Source organism: Miscanthus floridulus, chromosome 1, assembly GCF_019320115.1.
Source record: "Miscanthus floridulus cultivar M001 chromosome 1, ASM1932011v1, whole genome shotgun sequence".
NCBI lineage: Eukaryota > Viridiplantae > Streptophyta > Magnoliopsida > Poales > Poaceae > Miscanthus > Miscanthus floridulus.
In genome coordinates, this window is record NC_089580.1 from 46020418 (window position 1) to 46031049 (window position 10632).

A 10632-nucleotide genomic window follows, 5' to 3' on the forward strand; every position below is an offset into this window, starting at 1 on the left:
CCCTGGCCAGATCTCCCCGCGGCGCGGCGTAGCTAGCAACTGAAATTTTCATGCGATCTTTCCTGTTGTACATGTACAGGACCACCCAACCTTACCCTTGTACTAATACCAGCATTTATATATCTGGTGCCTCTTCCTTTACATACACTTGTAAGTACTCCAGCAGAGAGAGAGAGAGAGAGAGAGAGGCCTATATATAACCACCCAGCCCAGCCTAAGTAGCCGCTGGTAGAGCTGAGAGCTCCAGCTAACAACTTGTGTCCGCTGGCTTGGCTGCTTCCAAGCGTCCTCCTCGATCCATCGCAAGCGTCCTCCCTGCCCCTATCTCCATACATAGATATATAGATCAAGAGAAAGCTAGCTAAGTGCAGGTGATCGATCGATCCATCCATATATATAGCTTAGCTCCATGTCGTCGTCGTCCATGGGGATGGGGAAGGCGGCGTTGAGCAAGAGCTGGCAGGAGTCGAAGCTGCTGTGGCACATCGCCTTCCCGGCCATCCTGACCGCCGTCTTCCAGTTCTCCATCGGCTTCGTCACCGTCGGCTTCGTGGGCCACATCGGCTCCGTCGAGCTCGCCGCCGTCACCGTCGTCGAGAACGTCATCGAGGGCTTCGCCTACGGGGTCCTGGTACATACATACCCATCATGCAACTCCCATCCTCCATCGGTTTTAGCGGGAAAGAAAACTACTAGTATACGTTTTTATTAGTTTCGTTTCATTAGAAAATTAATTAAACACAACGATCGACTTTGGTCGGATTAAAACAAGGATAATAAATAAATAAATCTGGAAGATCGATCGATGAAGAATGGTGTGTGGTTTGCACGTCCCCGTCGTCGCTAATAGCTAGCTCGTTCTCACGTCTATATACAACTAACTAGGATTTGTTCCTTCCCATGCATGGAGGGTTATCCAGGACAGGACAGGAGCAGGGGAAATTCTTGTGCTCCAATATATGTATTATATGTGCTTTAGTTTTCACGAACCTACATGTCACTTCAATTTGTCCGTGCACGCGTGTATGGTTTCCACCACACTTTGAATTGAAATTAATGGGTCCGATCCATCTATCTTCTTCGGTGGATCAGATAGCTACGGGCCAAGTGTATAGCTAATATGAAGCCATCGATTGAGCCACACACTGCTAGTGTTGGTGAATCTAATCTTCTCCTCATTCTGTTTTGGTCAAAAGATAATGTCGATTCTATTATTATTATTAGGACGAACGAAATAAATTAAACTAAGTCATCAGTATAGCTGCTAGCTAGGGATCACATTATTTATTCTCAGAATAAAGCTAATGAGAAAACCATATATAGCATACATGGACGGCTAGCTAGCTAGTCCGTGACATGCATATGTACATGTGTGGCATCAGATGGAACGCCAAGTAGTAAAAACCTAGCACGTAAGTAGAGAGCCGGTGGTGATGGCAGACATCGCAGCACACGTGTCATGTGTAACTAGTAAAGGCAAACCACAACAAAGGCCAAAACTGAAAAAGGAAGCAACATGTAGAGATGAGTGCGTTGCGCTCCGGCCAAATTTTCTACTAGCTTTTTTTTTATTGCCTCTCATCTGGGTACAATTGTAGAATCTGTTCATACACACGTACGCTTACACAACACACGCACACAACTCACACCACCCGTGTACAATTTTCTACTAGCTGTCTCAACGCTTGCTGGAAGTTGGTACGGTGCAATAAGCTGTTAGAAGCAAACAGCACGCGGTGGTACACTTGTCTCCCTCCAAACTAACTCTTTCCGTTCAAAATTTTTGCCAAGAGTCAAACAATTTAAAATTTGATCAAAGTTATATGAAAAGATATTAATATTTATGACAAAATAAATATCATTAGATCAATAGGAAATATATTTTCGTTGTACACCTAGTTAGAGACATTATATTACATTCTTTTGTATAAGGGTACTAGATACAGAGTACGTACTATCCTAGCATTAGTTAGCACACAAAGTTAATCATTACTCCATCCATCATACAAATAACTAATATTTTATTAGGTTTGCCAATTTAAATTCCACCAAATTTATTAGAAACATCGTATTTGTGATGAATCTCATGACACTTATATATTTGTATATAAAATGATTTGATTTAAAAACAAGGTATAGCTAGCTACCTCTGCCCAGCCAGTTGTGGCGTACGTCATCTCATAGTCTCATCTGGTAGCGAGCTGAGTAGCTGGCGTGTCTCTGTTAGCTAGCATCAACCAAAATGAAAGGCGACGAAGAATTCGTGTCGCATTGACCAACAATGCAAGCATCGGATCCGATATCCATCGATGGCGACGACACGTCGAGAAACGCCATGCTTTCCAGCTTCCCGGTGGTCGTTTTCGATCGTTAGGTGCCGGATCGGAGATGAATTGAATCCGATGAGAACTAGGCGACCTCTGTCTCTACGTCTGTCTCGGCTCCATCCACTGACATGACAAATAAAAGTGCGTGGTGGCGTTCTTGCCGCCGCAACGATGCAAAGGTGCTAGCATTTCTCATTTCTTTGACCATCTCTCCACGCGCTGCACGATATTGTTGTTGTTGCAAAAGTATGGCAACCATGCATTCATTTTTTTTGTTCCTTTGCATTGCAAGAGGGAAAAACAAACAAACAAACCAGTACCAGTTGTAACTTGTAAGAGCCCCCCCGTGGCATTTTGCGCTCTGTCGGCTAGCTAGCTAGGGTACCGTCATGATCCGTGAGCACCGATCAATATATGTACTACATTTACCTATCTCCTTACGAAATACTAATAGCGATGTTTTGGACATGGATATGGGTTTCACGTTCGAGACCCTAGACTATGTGACTATGACATGACATTAGCTACGTAAACCATGCGTAGCAGATAGGAAACACACGGAAGCTTCATCATCACTTCATTTGTCCATCCCAGACTTGTTTCATGCATACATACAGCAAACTAATAAATTAAATAGATTCACAAGTTCGTTGCTATTATTATGTGCCCGTCATGAAACACGTATACAGGTGACTCATAGTCAAGTCAGCTGGGAAAATTTAAGTGTCCAAAAAGGATAGTAAAATTTAGTGATGGAAAGAAGAAGAAAAAAATTCTACAAGACTACTAGTAAGATTTAATCGGATTTGAACTTATTGCGGCCGACGTTTGAACTTTCCCGCGCGAGCGCGCTCAAAGCCACAAACTAAACTAACAAGTGACGCGCCGTGTGATCCATGGCAATGGCACCAGCTGGGCATGGGCAGCGCGCTGGAGACGCTGTGCGGGCAGGCGGTGGGGGCTGGCCAGGCGTCCATGCTAGGCGTGTACATCCAGCGGTCCTGGCTCATCTGCGGCGCCACCGCGGTGGTCCTCACCCCGACGTACCTCTTCACGGCGCCTATCCTCCGCGCACTCCGGCAACCCAGCGACATCGCGGACGTCGCCGGAACGTACTGCCGCTGGGTGGTCCCTCAGCTGTTCGCGTACGCCGCCAACTTCCCGCTGCAGAAGTTCTTCCAGTCGCAGAGCCGGGTGTGGATGGTCACCGCCATCTCGGGCGCCGGGCTCGCCGTCCACGTGGTCCTCAACTACGTCTTCGTCGCGCGGTTGGGCCACGGACTCCTCGCCGCCGCCGTCGTCGGGAACGTCACCTGGTGGCTCATCATCGTCGCGCAGGTGGGGTACCTCGTCTCTGGGTGTTTTCCGGAGGCGTGGCAAGGGTTCTCCAGGCTCGCGTTCAACAACCTCTCCGCCTTCGTCAAGCTGTCGCTCGCGTCCGCCGTCATGCTCTGGTATGCTTGGTTGCTAGTTTGCTACCGTATTGCATGCTTCCTACACCTAATTGTCTCTAATTAATTCTCTACATGTTGATGATGTAATTAATAACTCGATCGCAAAATACTCTGTTCTTGCAGCTTGGAGCTGTGGTACTACACTGCGGTGCTCATCCTTGTGGGTTTCCTAAAGAACGCACAGCTTCAGATTGACGTCATGTCCATTTGGTAATTAATTAACTAATTAAGAAACCCATGCATCAATTAGCCAGTATTATTTCTGAGATTATCACATTTTTTCACTAACCACTGAATTGATAAATCTGACAGCATCAATTACCAGCTGTGGACGCTCATGGTTGCACTGGGCTTCAACGCAGCAGTGAGGTAACTAACAACTCACTCAACTCAAGGACACCATGGACTGACTACTCATCCAATTCCAATTTCCAAATTCACTGATGACGCCCAATGCAACCGATTAAGCTGACACTGACGCTTAACCAATGCATGGGATTTGTTACAGCGTGAGGGTGTCCAACGAGCTGGGCGCGAACCGGCCCAAGGCAGCCAAGTTCTCGGTGATCGTGGCGGTGCTGACGTCGGGCTCCGTCGGCGCCGTCTTCCTCGTCGTCTTCCTCGCCTGGAGGACGGGGCTGCCGCGCTTCTTCAGCGAGGACGACGACGTGCTGAGGCAGGCCTCCAGGCTGGGCTACCTCCTCGCGGGCTCCATCTTCCTCAACAGCGTCCAGCCGGTGCTCTCGGGCGTGGCCATCGGAGCAGGGTGGCAGGCGCTCGTCGCCTTCGTCAACATCGGCAGCTACTACTTCGTCGGCATCCCGCTCGCGGCGCTCTTCGGCTTCAAGCTCAGCATGGACGCGATGGTACGTGAACCAAATCGAATGTACATTCTGATTAATGTAGCTGTAACATGTCTGCATAATTACATGAAATTCTGATTAGATGAAATCTGTTGCAGGGGATTTGGTTGGGCATGACGCTGGGAACTCTGCTTCAGACGGCTATCCTCGTGTTCATTTCATACAGGACCAAGTGGGAGAAACAGGTTGGTGCAGTACTACACTACACTAACCAACGACGCTCATTAACGTCACTGTCAATTACGTATATTCAAAAAACTTAAGAGAGTTTATTATCTATCTGACGAAGAAATTAAACTGTGTGGACTTTGGATGGCGGTGCAGGCTATGCGGGCCGAAGAGAGGGTGAGGGAGTGGGGAGGGAGGAGCGACGCCCTGCCGTCCTCAGCGGCGCAGGTCGCGCCGGCGGTCCAACATGCGGATCCATCATCAAATGCTACTCCTATCTGAGAAGTGAGAACTTGCAGCTAAGGCACAGACCAGCATCGAGTGGAATTAATTTATATATAGTGCCGGAACCTCCTTTAAATTCTCCCCCCCCCCCCCCCCCCCCCCCCCCCTCCCCCCAATCTTGACGACTTTTGCTCCTACGTTTCTGCCTTTCTGGGTAGAAGACCATACACTGTACTTAGGTTCATTTTTCACTTTTCAAACATTTAGAGAAAAAAATATAAATATATATAAATGTTTCCTTTTATCACTTTCAGTTGAGAAAGTAACTTCTGTCTATGCAAATCATGATTTGCCAAGATAAGAGAAACATATGTGATTTGAAAAATATATATATACTGAGATAATAGATATATTTGCTAAGAACGATGTGCCACAACATTTTTGCTAGGGTGAAACCTCCATTCGTCACAGTATTTTTTTATAAGGATTCACCACAGTATTGAGCGATATATTTGCGTGGCAAAAGTCCCACTTTTTAAATAACTAATCCTAAATATTCACATAGTGTCCTACAAAATGGCAGCGATTTTCAACGCCTAATTCTAAAAATTCACTCAGTGTCATGCAAAAAAATTCTAAACACCTCAATCTTTGCATATAAACGTGAGCAACGCTATAAAACTAAGCTGCAGTATGTAATGATACCCAATTAAATACAATATCATACACAAAACTGAGTATGCTGTTGGGTTTTTTATGGTGGAACCTGTTCACCCAGGTTCAGGTCGGGCACCTCAACGACAGTGCCACATGTTAGCCATGCAACCATCCTGTTGAAAGAGGCTGCATCGGAGCTGGAGTCCCGCCGTGATCAAGTAAGAAGGCCTAGGGAGTCTGCCCACTAACTAAACTAGGCATCATGTTGAAGAGGTTGCATCAGAGCTGGAGTCCCATCGCGATCAAGTAAGAAGGCCTAGGGAGTCTGCCCACTAACTAAACTAGGCAGCAATCGAAGAAAAGAAAAACGCTACAATCGTACTGATCATTTTTTGGATTCTATGATTTGCAGGTTTGCGCTCATGACAACGGTCAACATCGTCGACAACTCCGGCCATCGTATCCTAGATGAGCAGGGAGATCCTGCCAACACGTACAAAATGGGAGCCGGGCACATCAACGTGTCCGAAGTCCTCCATGAGACCAGCGATGGTAGGGGGGCTTGAGCCTCCAATATCCGTCCCTAGTCGTTGTGGACGATAGTCGTCATCTTGGCAGTCCCGCTGGTGATCGTAATGAGGATCCACGTAGGGGGCGACCCAGAGAGCGCTGGGCAACCAGGACCAAGATGCCATCCACAGTCTCGCCAGCACCTCATGGAGGTGGCTGTGAAGGCCATCGTCTGAGTACGTTGTTGGGTTTCTTATGGTGGAACATGTCCACCCAGGTTCAAGTCGGGCACCATAAAGTCATGCACTATATATAATGGCAGTGCCACATGTTAGCGGTGCAGCCATCCTGTTGAAGAGGCTGCATCAGAGCTGGAGTCCCGCCGCAATCAAGTAAGAAGGCCCAGGGAGCCTGCCCACTAACTAATTAAACTAGGCAGCAATCGAAGAAAAGAAAACACGCTACAATCGTACTTATCATTTTTTTTTGGATTATATGATCTGTAGGTCTACACTCATGACAACTGTCGACATCATCGACAACTCTAGCTATCGTATCCTAGACGAGCGGCGAGATCCTACCAACGCGTACAAAATGGGAGCTAGGCACATCAACGTGTCCAGGGTCCTCCATGAAACCAGCGGTGGTAGGGGGCTTGAGCCCCCTAGATCCATCCCTAGTCGTTGCATACGGCGGCCGTCACCTTGGCACTCCCGTTGGTGATCGTGATGAGGATCCACGTAGGGGGCGACCCAGAGAGCACTGGTCAACTAGGACTGGGATGCCATCCACAGTCTCGCCAGCACCTCATGGAGGTGGCTGTGAAGGCCAACAAAGCTTCCCCGAGCAACGTCGTACTCAATCTTGATGGCGTCGTAGGCTTGAATTCCTTCTCCTCTAAAGTCCCTGCAGGCCGGCATGCATGTACGGATTCATTAACTGATGAAGACGATGTGAAAGATATATAGACAAGGGGATGGCCCTCCTTGCAATATGTACCATTACCAGCTTCTTGGACGATGATGCTCTCTGGCTGCCAGCGACAATTCAAAAACACACTGCCAACAAGAACTTCCTACTGAGGAGGGCCTCCATGGCTGGCTATCAGTCGTCGATGTCTCTAGTGGAGATGTAGTGCAGTGCTGTCAGCTAGGTGGTCGCGCTGTGATCAGTGTTCTAGATATCAGTTGATCGGACGGATCATTGGTCAGTTGCAACCGCCCGCCAGGTGTGTGCATGTACACCACTTACACGTATGTTCAGGGGAAAAGCCTCGCCGCTTGTGTATGTGGCTGTGCGGGATGTAACATCTCCGCCTAAATGGGTCGAGCTAGGCCGAATTGAATAGTGTTGGGTCACGGCTGTAGTTGGGGGTACTGTAACCGTGAGCACAGTAGCGCCGGGTTCGACCGGGGCCACAATCGGTCACTGTAGCTCGAAAACTGTACATGTGGGCTACTATATCATCACGGAGCACTGTTCACCTGAGATTTAGTACCATACTTGGAACTGAGGGACGACAGGACCAGCTTAAATAGTCAGACCAAGGACGCATAGTAACCTTCGGTTAACCGTTTTGTGCGAAGCGAGGACGAAAGTGCAAGCGAGTTGCTACGTAGGTGGGGCTCACCCCTCGGTATAGTGGGCCAGGGCCGTGTGCCGGGCCTAGGGTGTTACATGGGCTATCTGCACCGTCCATCTAGCTAGCGGGAGCCTCCTCCTAGAGTCTTCTAGAATCTTCCCATGCTATTTATGCAGCGGAATTCCGTAATTTCCTTTGACGAATAGGTTCCTCTTGATGGTTTTCTAGATAAACCCTGCTGAAAACACAGATTCACCAAAACTCGTGGATTTTATTAGTTTAAACCAATAGACCTGTGCTTGGTGATGGAATTAAATATATATGCAAGTTATGTTGACGGTTTATAATTGTTGTCAGTGATCGTCAACAACTGGTTTTTTACTGTACATGTTAGCTCCTCCACTGATGCCCCCAACACTCTATGCACTCCTTGCGTTTGTGACAACACCAGAGACACAGAAAAAGAAAACCACCCCCACAAGAGGAGAACGAGAACAGAGACATACCAGCAAGGATTCTTTTTGCTTCAATCCTGCAATGGTTAGTGACAAAAATGCCTAAAGGTATATTTTCACAACTATGCTTCTATGCTTATTTCACAATGGTATCACAGCGGAAGGTGAAAACTCATATTATCTTCCAAAGGTGCTTGCTTTAGGACAAAAGCTCGTCCTTGGGAAACCTTTGCTTCAACTTGGTGAAGTGGTTTCTCCTCCAACTTCAACCTTTGTGTACCTATCTCAAGATTCACACAATGAGATCTGTAATATTTATGATAAACATATGCATCTACAACCACCCTTCCAAAGTCTTTATGAACATGAAGCATGAGGGGGTTGAAGATCTTATGTGTGGCAATGTTGGAGAGACCAATTGCTTCAGGAGATTTCTCATGTGAGCAAGGATTTGATGATGTGTTAATGAAATAGCTTTCATGCTCGCTGATGTAATCTTCCTTTTCAAGCTCTTGGGTTGATTCTTCATGAATGTCTATAGGTGACAGCATTGTCTCCATCATTCCATGCCTATGACATTCATTGGATGTTTTATTGTCTAGGAGTTCCCATGGATGGGGGGTTCTTGGGTTGATCTTGTCTAAGGCTTTCTCCAAACTTGGACGAGTCATGTTTGCAAAAGGAATTGAGTTAAACTCACCGTTTGAATCTAGGCCAAGTTTGGATTCTATCCATAAGGCTTTGTCCTTGTCCATCCATTCTTTAGCAATGGCACATGAGTTCTTCATACATTCCAGCCATTGTCGTTGCATTTCTTGGTCATCCTTTTGGTCTTCATGATTCCTATGCTTTGGTTGTCTTAGTGGATTTCTAGGGTCATCATGAGACTTAGGAGAAAGAGCATACGAGGGATCATCGGGGTCAATGATGGGTTAAGAGATGGGTTTAGATAAGACATCAAATGTGGGCATAGAAGGGGAGGGAATAGGAGTGGCTTCTAAATGGCTTGGCTCTCCTTCTATGGCATCACTTGACATGCCATCCTTAAATTCTTCCCAATGTTCTATATGGGAATAAGGACGCTTCCTAACAAATCCCTTCTTGAGAGGATTTGAATTATATTCACTCGAAGGTCTCTTATGAGAATTTAATGTTCTCCCAAAATCAGCACCAAAGAGGTCTTCCTTAATTTTAACAGGGATTTCCAAAGGTGGAATTCCTCCTCTTGGAGCGTTTTTTGGGTATTGGTGGTTCAGGATTGATAGCTAAATCTTAGGATCAGAGTGGTTGTGATTTGGCTATCAAAACTTCCTCTTCTTGTTCAGGAGAGGATTCCTTCTCTTCTTTGAGGAGTTTATTATGAATGCTAGTGCAAGGAGTCTTTCCACTAATTTTATCAAGCATCGCCCTTGCTTCACTAGCAGACAAATAAAGGAATGCTCCTCTAGAGGCTGCATCAAGGGATTCCCTTGAATCCTTGCTAAGACCCATGTAAAAATGTTGAAGAAGTACAGGGTCTTGAATGGCAAGGTTCGGGCCAGTGATGATGAGTTCATTAAAATGATCCCACGATGTACCAAGGGATTCTTCTTCTAGTTGTCTAAAATTTGGAACCTCTTTTTGAAGGCTGACTACTTTAGAGATGGGAAATAAACATAAATAAAATTTAGAGCATAATGTTTCCCAATATCCTTGCATACTTCCTACGGTTTGACTGTACCAATGTTTAGCTCTTCCCTTCAAAAGAGAACGGAAACAACTTCCATCTTAAGGTTTTTTTAGACATGCTAGCGATACGCAAGCATGCACATGTCTATTCAAACTCCAATAGGTGTGACTATGGGTTTTCATCGCCTTCTCCCAAGAAGAATTGTTCCCGAATCAATTTTATAAAACACGGGCACTGCTCATAGCCAGGTGTTATGATAGGTTCTAAAGATTTTGGTGGCTCTAGGCGTGCACTCGTGGGTTTAGCATATTGATAGATAGGAGTGGAATCCATGCTAAAAGGAAAAGTAAAACAAAACAAAGAATAAAAGATAAAATGTTAAGCTAGGCTCAAAGTTAATTCACAACCATGTCTCCAGCAACGGCGTTAGAAAGCTTATTGATATATTTAACGCACACAGATAAATCCACAGGAGCACGGATACCGCTGTAGCTTTCGCCTGAGGTATTCCAAGTATCGTATCCATATGGAAACGTGTGAGACTAACTATGGTCTAACTTAACTAGGTGTAGCAACAAGGTTAAGATAAATAGGAGCATAGAGAGGATTACGAAGGTTCTCTAGTTCTAACTTGGGTAAGCTTATGTCTTCTACTATTCAACTAGGGATATTACTAGGGAATGACACTAGCAGAGGATGCTTTCCTTCATAACCGCGTCCTA

General features: G+C 46.1%; 1 protein-coding gene across 1 annotated transcript; it reads left to right on the forward strand.

Moving 5' to 3' along the window:
* The first annotated feature begins 205 nt into the window (after window positions 1-205).
* Window positions 206-5177, forward strand: LOC136482440 (protein DETOXIFICATION 29-like). The gene is made up of 7 exons (XM_066479654.1): window positions 206-631; window positions 3240-3781; window positions 3905-3991; window positions 4094-4150; window positions 4290-4647; window positions 4743-4829; window positions 4969-5177. Exons 1-7 carry the CDS (start codon window positions 410-412, stop codon window positions 5092-5094), a joined length of 1479 nt encoding a protein of 492 aa, XP_066335751.1. The 5' UTR covers window positions 206-409; the 3' UTR covers window positions 5095-5177.
* Window positions 5178-10632: the final 5455 nt, after the last annotated feature.